Source organism: Gossypium raimondii, chromosome 5 (genome assembly GCF_025698545.1).
Source record: "Gossypium raimondii isolate GPD5lz chromosome 5, ASM2569854v1, whole genome shotgun sequence".
Taxonomy (NCBI): Eukaryota; Viridiplantae; Streptophyta; class Magnoliopsida; order Malvales; family Malvaceae; genus Gossypium; species Gossypium raimondii.
In genome coordinates, this window is record NC_068569.1 from 26,215,019 (window position 1) to 26,239,851 (window position 24,833).

The 24,833-nt window shown below is 32.1% G+C and overlaps 2 protein-coding genes and 1 long non-coding RNA gene across 4 annotated transcripts; 1 reads left to right on the plus strand and 2 right to left on the minus strand.

Annotated features, from left to right (window-relative positions):
• Positions 1-5,952: 5,952 nt before the first annotated feature.
• Positions 5,953-10,401, minus strand: LOC105770518 (phosphatidylinositol 4-phosphate 5-kinase 6). Its single transcript, XM_012591743.2, has 8 exons — positions 8,803-10,401; positions 8,525-8,692; positions 8,237-8,402; positions 7,912-8,028; positions 7,610-7,803; positions 7,240-7,361; positions 7,072-7,144; positions 5,953-6,950 (listed from the first exon to the last, which is right to left on the minus strand). Exons 1-8 carry the CDS (start codon positions 9,918-9,920, stop codon positions 6,662-6,664), a joined length of 2,247 nt encoding a protein of 748 aa, XP_012447197.1. The 5' UTR covers positions 9,921-10,401; the 3' UTR covers positions 5,953-6,661.
• Positions 10,402-11,944: 1,543 nt separating this feature from the next.
• Positions 11,945-16,361, minus strand: LOC105770519 (NADPH:quinone oxidoreductase). 2 transcript variants are annotated; one of them, XM_052631755.1, is made up of 6 exons: positions 15,991-16,361; positions 15,775-15,862; positions 14,678-14,813; positions 14,317-14,508; positions 13,053-13,346; positions 11,945-12,608 (listed from the first exon to the last, which is right to left on the minus strand). In XM_052631755.1, exons 2-6 carry the CDS (start codon positions 15,811-15,813, stop codon positions 12,196-12,198), a joined length of 1,074 nt encoding a protein of 357 aa, XP_052487715.1. In that variant the 5' UTR covers positions 15,814-15,862; positions 15,991-16,361; the 3' UTR covers positions 11,945-12,195. The 2 variants fall into 2 exon arrangements, with proteins under 2 accessions (XP_052487715.1, XP_012447199.1); XM_012591745.2 differs by lacking the exon at positions 15,991-16,361 and having other exon boundaries at positions 15,775-15,888.
• A 5,852-nt stretch (positions 16,362-22,213) lies between these two features.
• On the plus strand, positions 22,214-24,025 carry LOC105770521 (uncharacterized). Its single transcript, XR_001126230.2, has 3 exons — positions 22,214-22,286; positions 22,760-22,843; positions 23,699-24,025. It is a non-coding gene; the product is annotated as an uncharacterized LOC105770521 (long non-coding RNA).
• Positions 24,026-24,833: the final 808 nt, after the last annotated feature.

Genomic DNA, 24,833 nt, shown 5'->3' on the forward strand with positions numbered 1-24,833 from the left:
AGCGACGTTTGTGGAGAAAGCGCCGCAAAAGATCAGGTTCTTTAGTGGCGTTTGTGGTGGAAGCGCCGCTATAGATCAGGGTCTTTTGCGGCGTTTGTGGGAAAAGCGCCGCTAAAGACCCTGATCTTTAGCGGTGCTTTAACGAAAACGCCGCTAAAGACCCTGATCTTTAGCGGCGTTTGTTGTGAAGCGCCGCTAAAGGTCTTGGTCTTCAGTGGCGTTTGTGCGAGAAGCGCCGCTATAGACCAACACCTTTAGCGGCGTTTATTTCTAAAAACGCCGCTAAAGTTAGCGGCGCAATCATTAGCGGCTTTTGTTGCGGTGTTGTTCAAAGCGCCGCTAAAGGCCTAAAAAAGCGCCGCTAAAAGCCTGTTTTGGTGTAGTGTCTATAAAATGAATGTCCTCATGAACCACCTTTGCCCACATCAGAGATCTTAGTTTATCATGAAACAACAATATATCAATAGACGTCGATGCTCTGACAAACATTTTATCGTTACGTGCCAACCACACTTTCCAACTTGACTCTAAAATCAATATCAGCCCACACTACACTTTTCGACAAGATGAACGATTAGCTTGAGCACCCCAGGCATGTTTCCATAGAGGCCAATGACATCCGACACCAGATTGGATTTTCCACCACACCCTTAATACTAGTTCAATTATCTCCATCACAAAGGATTATTTAAAGGCAATTGCCTCTAAATTGCAATTACAATATTGATAGCTTACCCATAAAAAATACCACTAGACTTAGACTTGAGAACCACAACCTGAAGAGAAAGTAAGTAGCACACTTTCAAAATTTAAAATCCCACTTTACCAAAACTAATCAGTTCAAATGGAATAAAAATTGATCTCACAATCCTCTTAATTTCTAAGTATACCAATAAACTCAAATTCAAAATTGACTTCACATCAAACACACTTCAACTAAAGTCGAGCAACAAAACTACCCTTTTAATCATTGGCAAGTGATGCAAAAACCTTCAATCACTTAACTCTCCACAACCCCTTCTATCATCCCAAGTTAAAGCCACCCCACAATAACTATAACCACACAAAGTCACAATTAAATCACATACCCTGATTATTATATACATCACATCCTAAAATTTAATTTCATCTTGAAACAACACATCCTAAAATTTAGTTTCATCTTGAAACAACGCGACCACCAGAATGGGCAAACTAAGTTATCCGAAAACCATACCAATAGAATAATAGATGCATAAGTTTGGACGCCACACTTAATCTACACATAAGATCTTTCCGTCTCACCCACTTCCCTACTCTCAATTATTTTTGTCCAATCTCTATAATCAAATGCTCAATATTGTCTGTTTTGGTTCTGCCCAACCCCCAAACTCTCTGTGCTTCACAACTCTACAGCCCTTCCAACATCATTATTTCATCTACTACTTCACGATCATCCCCTCTAATACTAAATCCCAACCTTTTTCCGACTTCCCAAGCTTTCTTTGCTTCCCCGAGAATCAACTTCTTTCTGTTGCTGATGTCAGAATCAGAAAGTGATGCATTTACTACTGCCTCTTCTCTATCCAATATTCCTTTCCCTTTAGATGCATGCTCATTGTGCATTTTAGCTGCAAAAATACTTTTGTTAATGGAATTCCAGTCAAATGCAATTTGCACAAGTAGACAGGAACAAGCTTTCATGAGTCTAATTAAAAACAGTTAGTTAGACCCATATTAGATGCATGCTCACTGTGCATTTTAGGTGCAAATACTTTTGTTAATGGATCTGCAACCATGAGATGGGTACTTATATAGTTCATAGTGCATTTCATGTGTCGCGAATTTTCTTATGATTTAGTTATTTACATAATTGATTTTAAAAGTTTCTTAACTTTTTTTCCTCCAAATTGTGCTCAGAATTTCGACTTTTACAATCACATTATCATAGATCTGTCTATTGCTAACAAAGGCATTCTGAAGCGGAGATATCAAGCTTTCCATATAGGATGGAAATTTAATTAAAAAGTGGTTTATTAAAAAGATTTTACTTCAACGCTATCAGTTTGATAAGAATCAATGCAAGTTTAATGTAGTTTAGAGTAACCTAAATGCGTTTACACAAAAAAGTTTAGGAATGAAACCGAAGGATTAAATTATTCAGAAATTATTCCTCAAGTTCAAAATAAATATATTTCTTTCCGTAAGCAAGTATAGACAACATTGTAGCATAAATAAGAGAGAAACCTGTTGAATCTGAACATAACAGAGGGTACCTAGCTAGAAAGGAGAAAACATGCCTGGTTGGCCACGTTACCCACCCTGTGCAAGTGGTACTTGCACTGATGTTGTTTGCTGCGCTCATGGTACATTCGGTCCCCTCTTTTCAATTTCTTTTTTTCCCTCTTTTAAGTTGCAATCTCAATTATGTATATACGTATTTGTTTGAATGTTGCAGGACATAAACTGAGGTGGCCTGAACTGTTGGGTGAAAATGGAGCAGCGGCTAAAGCAACAATCGAAAAAGAAAATCCAGAAGTAACAGCTGAGATAGTGACACCAGGAAGAGTTGGTCCTCCTAATTTTTGCTGCAATCGTGTTTTTGTAATTGTCGACACTCATGGCAATGTAACCAATATCCCTACTATTGGTTGAGTTCACACAATCCCACTATTTCATCATCTCAACCTTATTTATGAATACATTATAATAATGAAATTTTTAAGTATTAACAGTGTTTAATTCCGTCTTGTTTCCTTTTTCTTGTTAATTGGAAATAATACATTATTATCCCTTTTTTTTAATTCACAAATTTACATAATCCAAACAAAATAACTTAACGGCCACCGTCTGCACGAACCAACACTTTGTCAAATTAATTTTAAGAAAGGCATAATTTATTAGGTAAATTACATAAATGGTCATTAAAGTAATGTCCGTGTTTTATTTTGGTCACTGAATTTTTAATTTTACTATTTTGATTATTAAACTATACAAAATCAAATATATAATAACCAAATTTTGTTCGGTCCTGTCCTAAGTCAAGTTAAAAGAAGGCACAATTTTAATTGAAATGAATTTTAATTTTTAAAACACTGGATTTTGAATTAAGAATATAGGAGTTGTCGTTGATCTTTTATGCTAGGTACAATTGATAACCTATGAAAGTATCATTTTAAGAAGAAATTTTAAATCTTTTTAAAATAAGATAATTTTTGTCTGCATTTAAAACCGAATGAAATAAAATTGCACTCTAAAGTCAATTACACGTAGCGCTTAAAATTGGTATCTTTTAACTACCTATTATCTCAAGTCTTGAAAATACAAGTTAAAAATTCAGTATTTAATTATAATTCCTAACTAAAACAATTAGGAAGGGTTTTTTAGTGAATTGGATTTTCTAAAATATGCATAAGTAAATAAATAATACTTTCTCATTTCTCTTAAATTGAGGAAATTTAAAAAATTATATTTAATTATTTATATTTATTTGATTTTGTAAATGATATTTCGTTTTTAATTATAATAAGTGATATCTCTCCCAACAAACTTAGAAAATGTTAGCTTAATTTTTAAAATTGATTAAAACGAATATCCAAGTACATACATAATAACATGAAGCGAATAGCAAGCCAAATACACTCACATCAATCGTACAATGATTAGAATATATATATAATAACAGTCACCTCATATTAATTAATATATAATATATATTAAATATAATACTAAGAACACCATACTGTCATTCTACTAATAATCTAATAGATAATTAACAACGTTTCTGGTAAGGGAATTATCAGTGGTGCCTCAATTGCAAGGATGGTCAAAGAAGAGAAATTGATTTAGCAGTACATCATCCCCGTCATATCTCAATAAATGGAATAAATGTAGTTCTCTAAGATCCCCTTGCTTTGTCACTGTATTTTATTATTTTTTCAACAAGTGATAGATTCGAATCACACAACTCTAACAATCTATTTAAAGTCACGATTATAATTGATTTTGTTTCTATGAACTAACGTCCTCCAAAATTTTACTTATTTCGAAAAAGCTATAATCTATTAATTGCAAACGATTATATCATTTGCCTTATTCATAATAGGGTAAATTTCCTATTTAATCACCTGAGTTTATCGGCGCTCTTATTTTGGTCACACATTTAAAAAATTATTATTTTAGTCACTCCTATTAGATAAGTTGTCAATTTTAGTTACTCCAGTTAATACATTATCAATTTTAATCACTCTACCGTTATAAATTTAATGTTTGAATTGATAATATTAATTAACTTTCAACCATGAGTATTTTTAAATTTTTTGGGGAGAAAAAATAATGCCTACAAGGTAAAAAAATTCTAATTAGTTATTTCTCTCATCACTTAAAAAAAGTCAATATTAGTATTAATGGTGTGTAAACGTAACTTGTTAAAGAACTATTCAAAGTTCCTAGAACTTTTTGTAATACTTGTTGGAAAATTCATTGTTGGCATAGTTTTGAGGGTGTGTTGCATGTTATAAGAGATTGTCTTGCGGCGCGGAATATTCGGAATCATTTAATCCCTGTTGAAAGGCAGGATCAATTTTATTATGGAAATTTGCAGGAATGGGTTAATGCCAATTTACAGGATTGTCATGATTTTTCCCTGGATGATGGTGATTGGAATTACCTCTTTATTTTTCAAGGCGGAGCGGTAGTGATATCTTTAAGGCCTCCTACAGTATATACCGATAGAGAGATGGCGATTGAGCTGAACTGAGCGTCACCTTGCCAAAATTTTGTCGGGAATTGGGTTCGTTTGTACACTGATGGTTCAGTTAATCATGACGCGAGTTTTGCTGCAGCAGGGGGAATTGTGCGGAATCGTTATGGGGGTGGATATCTGGGTTTAACAAATACTTGGGGAGTTCTTCAGTTTTTGACGGGAAGTTGTGGATTATCTTGGATGGGTTGACCATTTTGATCAATTGGGGTTCTGATAATGTGTTAATCCAGTCTAATAGTCTTGAGGCGGTTAAGGACTTACAAGATAGTCCTTTGGAGGGTTCCAATTCTGCTCTAACTAGGAGAATTCAGCAGATGCTGTCCCTATTTAGTTGTTGGATTATTATACACATATCTAGAGAAGATAATCAAGATGTGGATAAATTGGTAAAGATGGCCCACGAGAGATGGCATGGGGTGCAACTGTTTGAAGATCTCCCGTTTGGGGGAAGGGTTTAAGTTCTTGTAGCTAGTTTTTTAATTATATTCTTGTCAACAAGAAAAATATTCATTGTTGGACTTGATTAATCACTCTTTGTTGTTCATAATAAATGGTTTTATTTTTTTAATTTTTAATTGTTTCAAAGTCTTGTTAGTTGAATCAATCAAATTCTTTTTTTTTTTCGTTTTATTTCGAGTATCCATTCACTTGAAATTTATCTACTTTATTTTTACTTTCCGTAATTTGTAAAATTTTGAGTGATTAGATTTGGTTTCCATCATACGTAAATGCATATTTATTCTAGCATAAGTCCGGATTTATTCCAATTTTCAATTCATTGTATTTTATATTGAATTTATTCTAGTTTTAATTGATCGAACATGTATTACTTGTGATTGTATCAATAGTTATAGGTGTAAACTTCTTTTAAATTAATAATTTATATGATCAAAATTTAGGACTTAAATTATCAATCCATAATGAAAGTAGTTTTCCAACTCGAATTTGAGGTTTGAAACTTTTGGATACCACTCAAGTTTATTTTATAGGACATAGTTTTAAATTCAAACATAGTTCGAATGGTTCAAATTCATAAATTAAATTTATCTACTTAATAAAAATATTTTATTTATGATCCTCGCTTTAAACTGAATCATTTCTATTCAACTTCAAATATATTTTTAAATTACTAAAACATAATCAAATCACTCAAATCAAACATTAAAATATACAAATTTAAAGCTCATAAGCTCAATTTTTATTTTCTCGAATCGAAATCGAATAAATTGATAAAGAATTTCGTTTACACCCTATTTACAAGATGCAACAAAAAATTTCCATCTTCAGTAAGCAACTAAATGTTAGATCTCTTTCAAATCCCTTTCTCTACATTACTATCTCAAGCCGAACTCAAGGTATCCTCACCTACTAAGAAAAAAAAAGAAAAGAAAGGTTTGATACAAAATGAATCAAATTCATAGTTTTGGCCAATTCATTGACACATTGGAAGCAATCTTTAGTGAGTCTTGTTACGAGGGTAAACATACAATTTGATTTATGTTGCCCCGACTCTTTGTTTTTCTTGAAGTACTCGTGTTGTACATCCGAGCCAACACATATCTGGATATGGGTACGAGGATATCACCCTCCAAAAACCCTCCAATACATAAAGAAAATCTTAGGAAAGTTGAACATACCCGTATCCGACACTCATGTCAGAGTTCGAGTACAATAGAACTTGACAATAACCTACCATATATCTTCAACTGTAAAGTGAGTGAGATGAAGAAAGTGTAGTGAGAAACTAACCCTGAATTGTGTCCAGTGCCGCCATGAATCGTCCCCCATAGCCATGTCAATGACCGAGGTGATAATCTTCTTCATTTAAACACTCAAACCTCCATAAAACTGATTGAATGTGCATGAAAGGACACCGTTTTTCGAAGTTGAATATATGGTTGAAATATAACTCTTTTCTCAAGTGTCCTCTACAAAAACTTTGAAAATAAAGTCCCGAAAGCGTTTTGAATATTGCTTAGGATCAACAGCTGAAATCGATGTTGGATCGTACTGCATCGATTTATATGCATGCTCGAGCTTCTTGGTAATATCGTAGTCTTGTAGAATGTCGATTATACCGAAGAAGAGGATTACATCATAGAATACACCAGTTGGTTCTCCAACTAGCTGAGAATCAGAATCCGATTTTCTCACCGTCTTTTCGGCCCGAGCAGGCATGTTAGTACCTAACCTAACGGAAGACCACCTGCAATCATATTGAAAGATCATCAAATTAGACTTTTCTCTGTTTTTCTTTTTTTCTTTTTGTTGAAAAAAAAGGAAGAACACAAACAAACACAGGTAAAACATGAAGATATTCATATTACCGATCACTAGGAAACTGATCCTTGCTAGCTTGAGATAGCCGAGGAGCGTCTTCAGTTAGAGGATCTTGATTTCCTGCGAGTTAAGTCCGAAACATATCTTAATCAGATAAGAAATCCCTGATAACATAGTCAAGGAAAATTTAAGTTCCAAAGAACACTAGAAATCACCAGTAGGCGTGGGAACGTCGGAACCACAAGGTGAGGAAACTTCTCGAAAATGAAAACCAATCAGCAGACTATAGTCCATAATTCTCTCCTGTTCGAGAAAGTCACAATCTCGGTCGACTTGTCTGCATGAAAATCACCCAAAACAACCACAAAGAAGATTATATTTAAATTCAAGAAATCTGATCAAACTTTGAAGGCACAATTGATTCAAACAATGGTTTGGCCTTTGCTAACTGCGTCTTTTAGAGATTTTCGATAAAATTAAACCGAGTATCAATTCAGATGCATGTTACAAAACAAATGATATGGACCGAACAAGAGGGGTATATTGACATAGTACTAGGAAGAGGTTAATAGAAAAGATAATCACCTGCAAAACTCTTGGAACCATAGTTTCTGCAATCGAAATATATAATTGAGATCAAGGTCTTTGAGGGTTGTTGTCGGATCAACTTCTGATTCGGGTTTAGAAGATGTGCGACCATGTGACGAACCTTTCAAGTCAAAGCGCCTATGAATGGCATAGTGAGTACAGAACAGATTCTCCATTATAACAAAGCGCACCTAACTCATCGATCCCAAATGTAGAAAGTATGAGATTGGTTTCTAAAATCTTACAACTTTGAAGCATGTTTATGTTTGATGTTGAAAATTATGTAACATTGAGATTACCTTCTTCTGGGATGTCCCGGTCAGTTTCACACAGTGAAGACCAAAAAATTTGGTGACTAAAGTGTTCTGAAACGACCGAACATGATTATAGTAGGCTGGGAGCATCCTTATGAGAACCTGCAACATGAATCATTAAGAGTAATTAGTGCAGTTCATAATTTATACAAACAGTTCCCGGAAATCAGAAAATTCATGAACTTCTGATTGGTGAGGACCAACTATTGTCATCTACGGAAATTTACTCAATTTATAGTTCATACTGCAAAGCTAGCTTATAGTTTCCAAATTCAACTAAAAAAATGCAAAAGAAACAAGTACAACACACTTTTACTTCTGCCTTCTTCATTGTCTTTATCATGTATCTGTCATCATTGGTCAAGTAAAAGAACATTCCACTTTTTCCCGGGGATGATAATTCCCGAAGGGCATCGTTCCCACATATCGAAAGCATGTAATCAGCTGCATCCACATTGAACAATTTCCTAAGGGTCCTGGAAATGTACAAAACAATATGATGTCAGGAAATACTACTTTCATCTAACAAATTGTTTTTTTTATATTTGCTTACAACTAATTTCACAATTAAGCTACGGTAGATGGTCCGGTTTCTAACCTGAACACAAGTGGACAGTAATCCTTCCACCTGAAATCACAAGATTGATGTGGTGGAGTGTGCTTGGATCCTTCGGGCGGAAATTTGGTCCATACTTTTTCTTTCGGATCAAAAGCCGAAGGCCTTAGATCAAGGGATACAACCGGACCAGGCCTTCCAACAGAGTGTCTACAGTGTAAACAGAGAAAACAAAACATAATTAGGACATAAACTCCATACAAGCATCGGCATAAGCTATAAGACAATGCAACATTAGAGGTAAAAGAAATCACTAGTACCTGATACCTAGTTGCAAATTGAGCATTAGATCATAATGCTTGTGGCCTTTGGATATGGTCTGGCCTTGCTTCTTCATTATCTTCTTAAACTGTGGCCTACTCTGTCTTATATCTGAATTTTCAGGGTTAGGTTTTCTTACAACTACATCTTCAACCTTTGAATCCCCTTCACCTGCAGTTGAAACATCAGTTATATCGGAACCATAACTAAGATTTTTGGACTTCCTTTCAACCATTCTCCTTTGCCTCCCTTCACTTCTCTTAGCCATGGCAGACCAATTTGGCATCTTTTGTGATGGCAAAATGGACACATTTTCACCAGTGCATATCTTGGCATCTTTCAAATCCTCTAAAAACACTTGCTGAGGATCCCAATCTAGATTCTCAGATGGAGAACCAGCTGGATAATAGGTTCCATTTTGATCCTTACCATCTTTAGTCCAAATACCAACATAAAGGCTTCCATCTGGCCATTTGAAATTACCATTTCCTCTAGGAAAACCATCTTCCCAGGAACCATCATATCTGTTCCCATTGCTCCAAATCATGGTTCCATTGCCATGCATCAATCCATTCCTCCATTGACCCATGTAATGGTTCCCATTCTTCCATTGGTACCTCCCTTGTCCATCTGGCAACCCACGGCGCCATTCGCCTTCATAGCGATCCCCACTGGAAAAACTATGTGCCCCTTCTCCTTGTTTGAAGTTCATAACCCAAGACCCTTTGTATGTATCCCCTGAACAACCCGTGTAAGTCCCTTTGCCATCCATGAAACCACTCTTGAATTCACCTTCATAGGTAGCACCTGAAGGCCAAGAGAATTTGCCTTTCCCAGTCATCTTTCCTTTATACCATTCACCCACATACATACATCCATCCGTCCATAAATACTTACCATCACCATGGGGCAAATTATCACACCATTGGCCTGTATAAATATCACCTCTTGGAAGGGCTTTTTCAATATTGCGAACTTCACCAGGGGTTAACTCTTCATCATCAACATGAGCTACAGACATAGCTGTAAATATGCTGATTGCTTTCTTCTTTGCAGCAACTTGTGATTTCTTTAGTCTAGTTTCCAAGGCCTTTCTAAAGCCAAGTTTTTTGCTCATCTGTTCATTCTATATATAAAAGAAATAAAAAGGTTATTATCTTTTTTCAAACTACAAATTCCTATTTTCCTTCCTTTAACCACTAATAAACCCAAAGATCAAAAATTTATAACTATCTCTGTTCTTCTGTCTTCCTATTGCATCAATGTGGGAACTTGAAAATTTTAAGAAACAAAGAAAAGAACTAAATCGACCCCCGAAGAGAGAAAATGGAGGGAAATACAAAAAACCCAACCCAAAAATCCAATCGTCTTTTTTCCTTTTTGGATTGTCAAGTTGGCTTTAAGAAATGGGTATTTATCAAATAATGAAAAATAAAATTACAAAGAAATAGGAGCTGTTGGATTGGAGAGGAATGGGTTCAATTTTCTTTTACTCTCTTTGTTTCTGGGAAATTTTTCTGTTCTTTTTTCTTTTTGGGTTGGATTGGATGGGATAGAGGAAAAAAAACAAACAAAAAAATTTTCGTGTGATTTCCGGATTTAGCTCCTAAAATGTCTAGGAAACCAAACAATTGGTGGGAAATTATAAATTATAATGGTGATAAGGTGAACTGATGAATGCAATTGCCATTTTTAGACTGTTCAAAACCTCCCAATTATGACTAATATTAGTTCTTTATGTCTTAATCGTGTTTTCCTCTTAGGTTGTCTAAATTGTATATTAATTGTAATCATTTATCTTCTTAAAACATAAAGGACAAAAGTCAATACATGTATTTTAGGTTTAAATATTGTTTACCGTTTACTTAACCATCTTTTGTTAATATAAAATCAAGAGATTAAAATATTAAATTCTATTAATTATTAATAAAATTTTGAAATGAAATATCTATGTTAAATGCATTTGAAGGCTTAAATACTGGTTTCTTGAAACAAGTAAAACCATTATCTATAGTTGAAGACTTTGAATTACATCAAAATTTTTAAAAAATTATAAAGTTGATTTTTAGCTTTATTTTATAGAAAATTGATTAGATTATAACTCTTATGTAAACAAAAGTTAAAGTATTGTATAAACCTCGGGTTAAAGAAAGATTAAGAGAGCAACCCAAGACTTTGAGAGTTTGTTAGAGTACAAATTTGTGCAAGTTAGGAACATATATTTATGTTTTATGTTTTATCTTTTTAAGCAATCGTGAGAGTATCTCGAATTGCAAAACTTAGCTTTCGAGTGAGGAGTTTAGTGAGAGAGTGATCTAGTATTTATACAATAGTGAGGTCACTGAATTGGTGAGTGTTAAAACTAATATTATGACTTAAATCATTAATTATACTGTAAGAAAGGTAGTGAATCATTACTCTAAATAACACCCTGCAAACGCAGACTGAAATCGAGTTGTATAAACATTCTTGGTATTCATCTTAATTTTAGTTGTGATCATAATTTTAAACACAATTTTAATTTGCTAAGCAAAAAACCCCTTGTTATAATTCAATCTAGATTTGTAAAAGGATAAGAAAGCATTTCAACATTTTCTTCAACACGTTACCAAAATCATAAAATTTTAAATTAATTAATTTTTATAAAACTTCATCAAATATGGATAAAAGAAAATTAGGAGAATGATTTAAGATAAAAAAAAATACAGGGGATTTAGTTAAAGAGAGGAGTTTGTTTTGCAATGTTTTCGGGTAGAAACAAACTTATTGCAAAAGAGGAACAATAGCTACAAATAACAGCAAAAGCTTACTCAACTTTTTCATTAAATCTAGAGCAAAATCCTAATAACAATAGGACGCAATTCGAACCCCAAACCACAATCAACATCATCAAGTTAGCACATGAAATTTAGTCATTTTAATATCTTGACTACATAACTCTTTGGGTAAGTTTAGATGGGCAAATAAATACGGTGTTTTTATCTCACGCTACAGTATCTAATCTCACCGCTACCGCTGTTTTTACACTAACCGCAAATAAACGCACCGTCAATCAAATTAAACCTAATTCTTGAGTTTCAATCACAATAGGAGTTGATTTCATTGTGGGAAAAAATTCTTAATTACACTAAAAAGAGAAAATTAAATGAAAATGAAGGTATTTATCGCGCTGACCATGAAATGTTACCACTTTTGGAATTATAAAAGTTGACTTCCATTAAAGCACAGGCCAAAAGCAGCAACAATGCTTCTACTTACAAACGGCATCTCAACTTAAACCAAGTATTTTCATAGATTGGCTTAATTCTAGCAATGCTTTCATGCATGCTTTTATTTCGAAATCGACTGCATATGAACCCGAGAATCTAAAATGGTGACTGTCCGTAACATTCTTAACTATAGGCCACCCAGAGATCAAGGCTCCTGCTAAACACGTTCCTCTTGCAGCAAGCATCTTCGATGCTATTAACCCGATAATTGAGCATGATTACGATAAGGAAAAACACCCAAGATGCAACCAATCCAAATTTATACATCCTTTCCCTTGCATTAGGAGTGTACCTTTTATTCTTGAGCCTGAAATGCTCGTCTTGAAACTGACTAAGAACACTTCTTTCGTTGTTGCAGGTCTCCAAATCATACCAATCATATGTTTCAGATGTTCTTCCAAGCTTGTACCTTGTGCTAGCAGGGAATGGTGGAGCAAGGCTTCCTTCGGTGCATGGTGTTAAGCCATGTCCTTCCTCGGATAATCTGCCAATCCGCCTTGGGAACTCGGATGTTGTTGAGAGATTGAAATTGCAGCCTGCATCAATAGAGGTCAATTAGCGAGTGAAAGAAGGCTTGACAAATGTCACCTTAGAAACCAAAAATCACAGAGTAAGTGCATAAACAGAATCTTCACCTCTTGGATGCTTTTGTTTAATTCACATTACTTTCCAACCATTGCTTTCAGTGATTTAAGTTTTAACCAAAGTTTGAAAACAGATCGAGGAAAATAGTGGCAGTATACAGGTCAGCATCTTTTATAACCGAGAATTTCATGACTTTAACAAAGGCTTAGAAATAACCGACATCACACTGGCAAAGTGTATGACTTCATAAAATCAGTAGCTGTTTGAAAGGCAGTGGATAGTGACAATGGTCCAATGCATATTATTACTATTACTGGAACAGCAAATTCTTATCCATCAAAATAACAATAAAACAATCAAGAAAAGCCTAAGTGACTCAATTACTCAGCACTTACCTTGGAGTTGCAGAGTAAAGGCTTGCAATGCAAGAAGAACTTTTTTCATTCTCTTCTTGGATGCTGGATCAATAAGGTTGCCATCACTATCAAACTTCGCTGGAGACTCATATGCATTCAAGAAAAACTCGGGTTTGTTTATAAAATGAAGATCAAGATAAACCCCAATCTGGCGATAATGATATTGTGCTCGCGCACCACCTAAACTTCCTGCGACACTTACGATGGCAGCAGCTTTATTGGCAAAAACATTTGGCGGTCGAGAAGCCCAGTCAATTGCATTCTTCAGGGGTCCTAGTATAGAGCAGATAACAATATAGTTTTAACAAGATTGTTTATGTAAAACCTTCAATGCTGACTTACAAATATCACATAAAAACAAAAAGGTCAAACCAGTTAATAAGCTTGTAACCAAGTTAATGGGATGAAATCCAAAATTGGGAGAACAGACTAAACCATCTACAGTATTCAAAACCTGACATTGACATTGCCTTACACATGAAAAAGTACCAAACTGATTGGAGTTTCTAACCCAGCAAGGCAAGCAGCCTTCTATCAGCTTGCAGTGTAGAGTGGTTTCAAACTAAGGGACCTCGAAAGGCTTACATCTAATCAAAATTCTTCACATAAGAATTCCAAGGAAATGAAATTAAATTTAGGGTGTCTATTCTACTGTTTGAGTATTTAATACTTTGAGGCACTCTTCTTAAGATGCACCATATTAACACCCCCACCTATTCTGAACAGAAAAGAAAATCCAATAAACCTTATTCTGTGTTAAATAAGAGAAAATTCAATATATTCCAAACCAACTGATTACTGTGAAAAACATGAATAGATCCTTTTAAAATCAAGATAGACTAGAACATTTCACTCTTTACATCTTCAGCTAAAAAGTTTTGAACTTTGTATTGATAAAATAAAATAAAAATTATGCCTTCTTCCACCTATGAACTTAAATGAACAATCACCCCAACCTCACATATACCATATTTTCAGCTCAAAAAAATTCTCTATTTTACACTTTAATACACCCTGACTAACTCACAATTCCTCCACATTGTCAAAATTAAGCTTTTCTTTTTAGAACTTCTGATAAAATGTCAAAAGTGCTTCCAAGTCACCAAAATTAACATTCATGGTGACAACTTTGAACATTGTGGAGGAAGTTTTGTGTATATCATAGCATAAATTATAGAAAATTTAAAGAAATGAAATCCCAAAATACTTTAGTGGCCAAGAAATACTTTTGAATGCTTAATACCAGTAACAGAGTAGTTGTACTCAGGGGAAGCAAATAGGATGCTATCAGCCACCAAAATCCTCTGCCTGAAAGCCTCGACAACAGGCGGATACTTTCCATCAACCTCGAGGTCAGTGTTGAGCATAGGAAGCGGCGAAATGTCAATGTAATCAATCTGAATCCCTTCAATCTCTTCCTTAGTTAGCTCCATTGCTGAAACAAAAAACACAAAACCCAAATCAATATTTTTTTCCCAGAAACTAAAACAAGAATATTCCTTTAGACGTCAATAGCTGAAGGGGGAAAAAAAACAAAAACCCAAAAGTCCCAGAAACCAAAACAGGAACATCCCTTTGGACGTCAATTTGCAAAAGAACCTTACCATAACGAAGTAAGCCTCTATTGTAAGAGCCTTCCCTTAAAGACCCACAAAGGGCAGCAACTTTGATCACTGGTTTCGCTGCTGCCATGGCTTCCATTGCTCTGTAATTTCTCAGAACTCTCTCCAGGCTTCTCCTCTGCTTGAGTGAGTAAGTTGCTTGAGTATTGACTTGTGTTTTTTTTTTTTTTTTTGAAAAATAATAAATAGATGCCATTAAAGATGAAATATTAATCACAATCTCTACATGGGTGCCACGCGTTCGGCTCTCCTACATCTATCAGACAGTGGAGCAAATCCTAATTAATGAGACATCTGTATCCTACACACCTCACCTCCTATGGGACTTTAATCGTCCGGTTCTAAAGAACCAACAGTGTTGACTTGTTTGAATGTAGAGGAAGTGAATTGATCAGACGCAAATCTTTGGTGACTTGAGGTAGGTAGATATAGAGATTTGTGACCGTCTGATTGAAACAATTTCTAAAAATATATCTCGTCATCTGTGCTTTCCAAAAGTAGGAATGATGAGGTGTTTTTAAAAATAATTATAATTATGTCTCTTTTTTTTAACTACCTTTTTTTTTCAAGAATCATTAATATTTTTATATTTTTTCTAGGAATTATTTTATTAAGAATTAATTATCTAAGTTATATTTAATTTAAATAGATGTTTTGGATTTCATCTTCTCTTTTAGCTTTTTAGTATTTTTAGGAATTAAATATTATATTAAAATTAAAATTTATTATGAGATATTATTCACTTAATTTTGGGTAACTAACAAATCAATCACATTGGTTTTATTTTCGTCACTCAACTTTAAAAAAATAACAAAACAGTCACTAACGTTATCAAAAAGTGACAAATCAATCATTTATTAACATTTTCCGTTGCTGTATTAACAAGACCGCTGATGTGGCAAGCTAACTAGTTGATGTGGTCAGTTAACTTCTCACGTTGGACAAGGAGTCGAAGGGTCAAAAAGAGAAGATGATTAGTTAAGGGTAAAAAGAAAAATAGGAGAAATGTAGAAGAAGAAGAAGAAAAAGAATAGGAGAGGAAAGGAAAATAGGAGCTTATCTCCATTGCAAAAACAGACCATTGAACCTAGAACTATTTTTGCAAGAGAAAGCCACATTGGACAAGCATCCAAGTCCCTTTGAATAAGTCCTTTGAATAACCTGGAGCTTATCTCCATCAATTTGTGAAACAGCAGATAAATACATGCAAACAAAACATACATGGGGTTAAAAAACAACTGTAAGAAAAACAAGGAAAAAAACTTGATTTGATGGTTGAATAAGTCCTTTCTTACTCGTTTTCTTCTGATGATCTTTTATGGAGATGGACTTAACCAAACTTTCCTTCCTGCCTTCGTTACTGGCAATGACTAGCATAGATTCCTCAGATGTGGCATCTAGGGCAGAAGATACGGAGTTAGATGGCAGGCTTTCATCCAAGTTAGTTGCTAGAACCACCCCGGAATGTTTAGCTGCAGCTGATAACAACTTGGATGTTAAAGATTCAGTTCCAGGTTTTGGTTGTTGTACAGTGCTCCCCTGACAAGCATGCAAGTCCCTTTGAGCCTAAGATAAGCTAATCTTGCTAGCTGGAATTGAAGGTTTGACGGACCTAACCTTTTCAACAGTAGGTAAGCTACTTGACAACGAGGAATCTACAACATTTTCTCCAAGAGAAACAATGGTTGGCTTAACCTTAACCTGTACCGAACTACTATTCTTTAAAGCCCAAAAAGCTGAACTTTTTTTTTTTAATTGACATAGATAATGATTGAAAATACAATTGACATAAAAAAAAGTGAGAAAAGGTTTGAGGGAGAAATAATAATAAAACAACACAATGAATTTGAGTTCAGGAGGAGTCAAATGGGAAACGGTGTTGAATCAACATAGATCAGAGACTGAAGCTTCAAAAATTAGATGAGAGAAAGTTGATTTTAGAATGGAGGATGAATGTGGGGGATAACGATGACGATTCGTTACATTTAAAGTTTGGAGGACTCACTTGTAGAGATGCAGTATGGGATTGATTTGAAAAGTGGAGGCATTTCTATTTTTCTTCTTCTTCTTCTTTTCCTCTTTCTCTTTTTTTTTTTCTGCATAAACCCTAAATTGGTGCTAAAGGGACTGTTAAAATTGGTGCTAACCAGCCAACTGGACGGTTAATGCCACCAAGCAATCCATCACCTGCCATGTCACTTTATTGTTATGTTTGTAATATAAAATGGTTAAAAGGACTGTTTTGTTATTTTTTAAAAGTTGAGTGACTGAAATGAAACCAATATGATTGATTTGTCAGCTACCCAAAATTGAGTGATTGTTGATGCAATTTACCCTTATTTTAATAAAGTCTAACTGTTATCTTCAAAAAAAAAATCCAATTAACATATGAATTTCTGAACATACTCATACTTGATTTAAGTTTTAAAATTATTTTTATACAATAAATTTTTTATTTTAGAATGTATTTTATTTTTAATTTTAATTGTATGTTATTTTATTATTCTCGTTTGAACAATCTAAAAATTTTATTAAAATAAATAATTTACCATTCAATTGATCTACTAAATAATTAATTAAATTACGCTATATATATTACAAATTATTCGTAATAAGCTCAAGTGCAAAAAATCATCCATGTAAACTACCACATGTACAAAGGCAGCTGACTCATCATCTATTAACTATCACATCAACAAATGGTTTATTTGACCAATGCTTAACTAAATGTAAAAAGTTTGAAAGGATTTAATTGATTTTTAAAATATTTTGCGAGCTTCTTTTACCAGTAAATTCTAAATAAAAAAAACAAATGTGTAAAACACGTAACAATTTTTAATTTAATTGTAGAGTTGAAAAACACCCATACTCACGAATAACAATCCATAAAAAGTACATAATATGAAAAAAATATACATAATTGAAAAATAGGACAAAGTTTGTATGTTGAATGTTGAAACATTTTTTCCAAGTTATTTTCTAACCTAATATTTTGTTCAACTCTTCCAAAATATCAAATGTATCTTGGATTATATTTTGTTTTCTCTACTAAAATGGATAAAGTAGTAGTCCATATAGTTTGAATTAAAGAGCAAACTATATGTTGTTAATATGATAAATATTTTTAGAATAACAAATATCCTCTCAATCATATGTTGAAACCTTAAATGTTTCAAATTAAAGAGTTAGTGAGTCGTGTTTGGTATTTGTGTCTAACTCCATTTTCTCAAATGGTATCATATCCCGTGATATAGTGTAAAAAATCTTTTGTATTTGCATAATTAGCATCTATCATATAATATTTGAGTTCATGGTGCAAATAATCCATAGCTTTAATTATAAAACTTATATAAACTTGATTTTAAGAAAGAATTATACAAAGTTATAATTTTTATAATATGTCAATTAAGTAAAAATAATATAAAATTTATAATATATAGAAAAATTATAAAGTGTCCTACAACTTTTATATAACACTTTTATAAATAATATTTTTTGTCATAACTTTAGAATTTTTTTTTACTTAATAAGTTAAATAAGCATATTACTTTAAAATATATAGCATGTACACATAAATAAGTTATGTTCATATTTATCGATCATAACTTTTATAATTAAATATTTTATAACATTTTTATAACATGTAAATTATTTTTATAATAATTTTTAAAATTTTAACTTAAAAAGTTAAATATAAATAATATAATTTTTATAACTTTATAAAATGGACATACGTTATTTTATAATATAATCTTTTAGGATTTATAATATAATACATCATTGGCTATAACCATCCAAACACTTATACATTTTTATGTATATAATATAAAATTTATAACTTAAATTTGAATAAAAAATTTAAATTAAATTTAGATGTAATTAATCGTAATTATTCCAATTCTCTCCTACCCCTAAGAATTGGGAAGCATAATTGGAATGCTCCAATTACATCCAATTCAGTAGAACTCACCAATTATACCTAAATTCAATTATTAAATACCTTTATAAACACTACCTAAAAGTTTTGTTATTTTTATTATTACATACTGACATAACTGACAGAATAATTAAATAATAATACATTGATATTTATCCATTTTAAGTCCAAAACCCCACATTTTAAATGAATCGGGCTTTGTCACTGTTTATTATTAGGGCATTAACATAAAATAGTGCATGTATTTCAAGTGGGCGGGGCCTAGTTAAGCACAAAAACCATTAATTCTCTCTTTGAACCCTGTCCGACACATGGTTCAACTTTTGTTTTTTGGGTGTTTGAAGTAAGTTAAACTTTATGGTTTTTGGAGTCAGAATAAACTTGGAATTGATCGAAATATGGTTCAAAGTAAGAGATTGGGTTGATTAATTCGCAAATAGATCAATTGAATCGATTAAAATTTCAATTAAACAGGTGATTGAACAAGTTGAATTAATTTTTCTTTTATTTTTTTATAAGTTTTTAATTTTTTTTATGGAATCAATTCTGAAAATTTTTATTAATTATTGGTGGGTGGGTGAGTTGTGTAACCAAACACAGAAGTCCGGCAAGATAGTGTTTGTGGTCTCTCCACTATCAACAGTGCAACATTATAGATTTTGTAAGTTGAAATTTTGTAGCATTGTCTGTTATCCATTCAATTTCTATATTTTTCGATTTTGCAATCCAAAAGAAAATTGTAGCTTACTAATAGTAAGGGGTTGTGTGACCTCAACAAACAACCATCCATCCACTAGAGCCTCATCGTCGACACCAAACATGCCGGCGTTATGGTCAAAAGAGGCGTCACCATTGCATTTAGCCCAATATCAACCAGTGGAGCATGCCATGATGACGCTGAATGGAACATTGAACTATTCTCAATGCAAAGCTGCTATACTAAGGCAAACCAGTTGTGAGCCTTCCTCAACTGCCAACGAAGAATGGTAGCAAGGCTCTTTGAGCATAAGTTTTAAACATATTATTAAATTTTGTATATTTATTATTATTAATTAACAATTTAAACTTACCTTACACCATTCAAAAAAATAAAAAATTGAAACTTGATCTCGGAGAAATTGCCGATTGAGTATTAATTTGATTGACATTAACATTGTTTCCAGTGACGCATTATCTTTCTATTTAAGAAATAGGAATTGTGAGTAGTTTTAAATTTTATATTAAAAAAACAAATATTATAAGAAGTTATAATAAAACTAATATTAGAAAATAATACCAAAATGTTAAATAAAAGAAAATGGGTGCAGTCATCAACTATTTTTCCCTTCTCTTCTCCCCGTGTATAAGTTTGAAAATAAGGTATAGGATTAGATTGACAGCTTTTTATGAAATTGAAAACAACCTCATATATCATAATCTGTTTGTTTTATTCCAAAATGACAAATTCATTTGTAGTTTCACGTGCTACTTCAATTTAGTGATTTTAATTGATATATATACATATAAGTTATATAATAAATTTAAATAGGTATGATGAAAATGTTTTTATTTTTTATTAATTTTACTCTTATTCTTTTTATAATTACTTTTTCCAATAAAAAGGTTGACTAAAACATTAATATTTCAACCATGTTGATATGCAAACATAATTCTTCAAAGCGAAGAAATACTTGAGAAGATGACTAAACTGAAGAGTCTTCACTGATTCTTACATCTTGCTGTAGGCTAAACCTACCCCTTTGTGTTGTTTTTTTTATCCTAGTTGTCCACGGCTGGAAACTTTTGTTTGGTATTGGAAAATGGAATCCCCCAAATCTTAATGAAATGGTTGAAAACAATAATCAATCTTTTCTTTTTTAACTCTTAATGTAATTTCATCTATTCACCAAAATTTTATTATCTTCACAACCCACAAAAATGTGAGCTAAAGGGTTAAAAATATCTTTTCTTAATAATTTTTTAAAATTTTAGAATTACAACTAAATTAATAAATTTTGTAAATTTTAAATGTTAAATTTTTTAGAATTTAAATTAAAATAAAAATGTTATAAATATTTTACATTTAGGATGTATAAATATTAGAGGCTAAATTTATTATTATGCTATTAAAGAAAGTCCACATCAACTTTTCATCGATCATCTAATGCGGAAGAGTGACCAAAATATTTAATTTCGAGAAGTTTAGTGACTACATTCGAAAAATTAATAATTCAATAATCAAAATAAAATAAAATCAATAGTTTAGTATTTGTTTAAAATCTAAGATGTTGCTTGGAATTTAAAAAAGGTTATAGCATTCATACAGAATAGATTATAAAATAGAGAAAGCTCAGTGCCTCCTTTGGATTCTAGTTTAGAAAAGGAGCACAAATGATGTAAATCCTTGTCCATCATCAAAGGCTGCTCAAAATATAATTTTCTGAGTGAGGCACACTTAATTAGATCCAAAATACTCACAACTTTTCCTTTTACAATTGAGATTACCAATATTAATATTTTGGCTGACTCAAAATAAGACTAATTTAAGAGGTATATTATTGGAAATCATCCATATTTATGGAAAGTCAAAGATATGGGTATCAAATAGGCATAACCATCTCTCATTTTGTATATTATATTTGTCATTCTCTACTTAAGGCATTGTTCTCTCTCCCTCTCTTTGTAAATTCTCACTTGTATTTTGGAGTGAAATGCATTTGGTAGTGCCCGAGGACGTAGGCAAAATTTGCTGAACCTCGTTAAATTCTTGTGTTTTTTATTGTATTATTCTGCATGAATTGTGAGTGTGATTGAGTGATTTATTGTGCTATTAAATTACAATTGAGGAATATTCTGGCTAGGAAAGACTTGGTACTTAAGCGATCCTTGTGATCCACTTCTCTTTCCTGGGAATTGAACTTAGTGTGATTTTTTAATACAATAATTTTACTTTTTTACACACTTCTGCACAACATATATTCCCTTTGGTCCCAAAGGAAATGGGAAATGGAAAATGGGTTTGGTCCCAAAGGTGAGAATGCTCTTAGTCTTCGGGTAATGAAAATCACTCTTCCATCATCATGATGTCAACATTTAAAATATAAATTAATTAATTAAAGAGATAAATATTAAATTTATAAATGAATTTTGGTTCAATGTGTAATTTGATATATGAACTTTGATTTGGTGTTGTGACAGCCTGATTTTGACCCTAATCGAAACAGTGGTTTCGAGACCACAAGTTCGAGTCTAAAAAATATTTTAATATTATTTTCTATGTTAATTATGTGTGAATTTACATATGTGAAAGTTTCGTGAATTTATTTTATTGTTTGTGTGCTAAATTTGAGAAAATGGCTTAATCGCGTAAAATAAAAATTTAATGGTTAAATATGAAAGTACCTAATTGTTGTTGTCTTTATAATTTGGAGGTTCTATGATGCAATTAGCCCACTATATAAGTTAGTGGAAGAAAATGGTCAAGAATGACCTTATATTATATGTTATATATATTAACTTATAAAGGTTAAATTAGTAAATAAAATATTATAATGTTTTTATAATAAAACAAAACATAAATTAAAAGCATTATCATGTTCATCTTGCCGAAAGTTGCTAAAGAAAAAGAAAAGAAAAGATATTTGAAGCATTCGGCCATTACTAAGCTCAATCAAGGTATGTTTCGGTTTTGGTTTTTGATGATTTTTAAGTTTTTGAGATCGTTGCTTCGAGTAATACAAAGCCCATGCTTGAATTTTTGAATTGGTTGTGTATTTTGTGATATGTCATTGAAGAGATCTTGTTGTTTTTGTTGTTAGATCATGGAAAATAAATATATGTTGTTAGATTTTCATGTTTTAATTAGTAATTTTTGATAAAAATGTGTATTAAGGACTAAATTAAGAAAAGTGTAAATCGAGGGGTCAAAATGTGAAATAAATGAAATGTGTGGACTTAGATAGACTATAGGAATATTCAGCCCTAGCATGATACATGCAAATTTTGTGTATTTTGTGTTTTATGCAATAGGGACTACATTGTAAAAAGTGTAAAATGTCAGGGGCAAAATGGTAATTTTCCCATTTATGTGTTTTTGGATTGAATTGAATGGAATTATGCTTAAATAAGTTTAATTTGAATATGTTTAGATCATGAACCAAAGAAAACGGATTTGGATCGGGGAAAAACAAAAATAATCGAATAGTCGTCTATTCCGTCCGTCAATATCCGAGGTAAGTTTATAAGCAAATAGATGTTATAATTTTTAATTAAATGTGAATTATATGTGCTGAAATGAATATGTGAATAAATATATGTATTAGCCGAATGTGTACAAGCTTGACAGCTATGTTTATGAATTCGTTTCGACTGAGTTACGACGTCTGAAAGCCCCGTATGAACCTTAGGAATAGTTAGGATACATATGTCATGACATAGGATTTCAATATGTATTTTCGTGTAAGACCACTTCTGGGACGTTGACATCGACTTGTGTATACGTGTAAGACCATGTCTGGGACATTGACATTGTATTTGATTTGTGTAAGACCTTGTCTGGGACAGTGGCATCGATATGTGATTACATGTAAGACCACGTCTGGGACGTTGGCATTGTACGAGCCTTCCGACTATCCAAATATCCTTTTTAATTCCGAATGGTTCAACGGGTAAAGATAAGTTGCGTACGAATGTTTAAATCAGGCTAAGTGACCAGGTATGTGATAATTGATTATCTATTTGAAAATAAGGTAAGTTGTATACTTGAATTGATGATATGAAGTTATGTGAAATATGAATTATGTGATTGCATATTTGAATATATATGTATTCGGCCTTTGATGTATATGTGTATTGAGGAAAGTGATGATTAGTTATATTAATGTTCAATTGATTATTTGGTAAAGAGGGAAGTTATTACAAATTATATAAGTTTTGATATATAAGTTGATAAATTGAATTATATGTGAAATTATAATGGTTTATTACTAATTGTCTAGCTTAATTTACGTAAATGATTAAATATTTATTTGCTTATGACTTACTAAGCTTTGATAGCTTACGGTGTGAAATCGCTTTCTGTTTTATAGATTTGGAAGTTGGTTATGAGCTCGGCGATCGTCAGAGAAGTCTATCACACTATCGAGTACTGTTTTCAGTATTTTACTAAGTTTGAAATTGAACTTATGGCATGTATAGTCTAGTTAATATGTTTGATTTCGAGTATGTTAATATGAGCCATGCGAAAATGGCTTATTTATTTTATTAAGCATGGTTTTTATACTTTTGATCAAGTGTTAGATATGTTGATTTTGGTATCTCAGCCATGGAATATTTATTTATGTGAATTATGTTTGATATGTTTGATATGTATGATTTTATTATTTGAATCGATATGGTTTGATTAGGAAATGACATATTTTGACGTATGATTTAATGGCTAAATCTTGTACAATTTATGAGGTTATTTATGGATGCTAATTTGTTACTGAAATAAATTAGGAACGTGGAGTATTTAATAAAGGTACAATTTGCTCATGCAAGTGGACTTAATATTCGATTTTGAATTTGTAAAATGATATGAATTGTATGGATTTTTGGATATGGCTAAAATGGTGTTTTCATATGCTAAACTTGTAATAGATAAATATGCATGTTTTTGGTCTTTTAAATGATATAAATAAATGATTTTTTTTAAAGTAGGCTTAAAATTTATGAATAAGATACATACAAATTGAGTAATGATATTTAAGTGAGTAATACAAGTTTGAATTTAACTTTTATAAATTTATTGGATTAGTCGATTAAAGGATAAGTTGATTTGTATTGAGCGTGTATAGTTTATGATTGAATTATTTCATTGAAATGGTCATATGTGTATAATATAATGACATTAAAGGTATGTAAGGCCATAATATAATGTTACCAATGTTGCATTTGTGATTGAACATTAAGTTGTATACATATTGGTTTCATTATATACATATGCGAAGTTATGAAATGCAAAGTTTGATATTTAGATAATGAAATTATGTACGTACATATTCTCTCGATATGAAAAGTGAGGATATATGCTTGAATATGATTTAATTATGAAAATGTCATTAATACGATGGATTTAGGGAAATTGAATATTGAAAGTATTATATGCTTGAACATGACTCGTGTATACAAGTTTGGTTCAATTTGTTAATTATAGAATATGTTCGATTGAGCTTTGATGTA

Bases quoted from the DNA above. Each gene is read 5' to 3' on its own strand.
- LOC105770518 (XM_012591743.2), bottom strand. From the start codon at position 9,920: ATGAGCAAAAAACTTGGCTTTAGAAAGGCCTTGGAAACTAGACTAAAG. The intron at 8,403-8,524 runs GTTAGAAACCGG...GTACATTTCCAG, and splicing joins TACTGTCCACTTGTGTTCAG to GACCCTTAGGAAATTGTTCA. The intron at 8,029-8,236 runs GTGTGTTGTACT...TTCATGTTGCAG, and splicing joins TGAAGAAGGCAGAAGTAAAA to GTTCTCATAAGGATGCTCCC.
- LOC105770519 (XM_012591745.2), bottom strand. From the start codon at position 15,873: ATGGAGATAAGCTCCAGGTTATTCAAAGGACTTATTCAAAGGGACTTG. The intron at 14,814-15,774 runs GTCTGTTTTTGC...TCACTCAAGCAG, and splicing joins AAATAGTTCTAGGTTCAATG to AGGAGAAGCCTGGAGAGAGT. The intron at 12,609-13,052 runs GTAAGTGCTGAG...CTATTGATGCAG, and splicing joins CTTTACTCTGCAACTCCAAG to GCTGCAATTTCAATCTCTCA.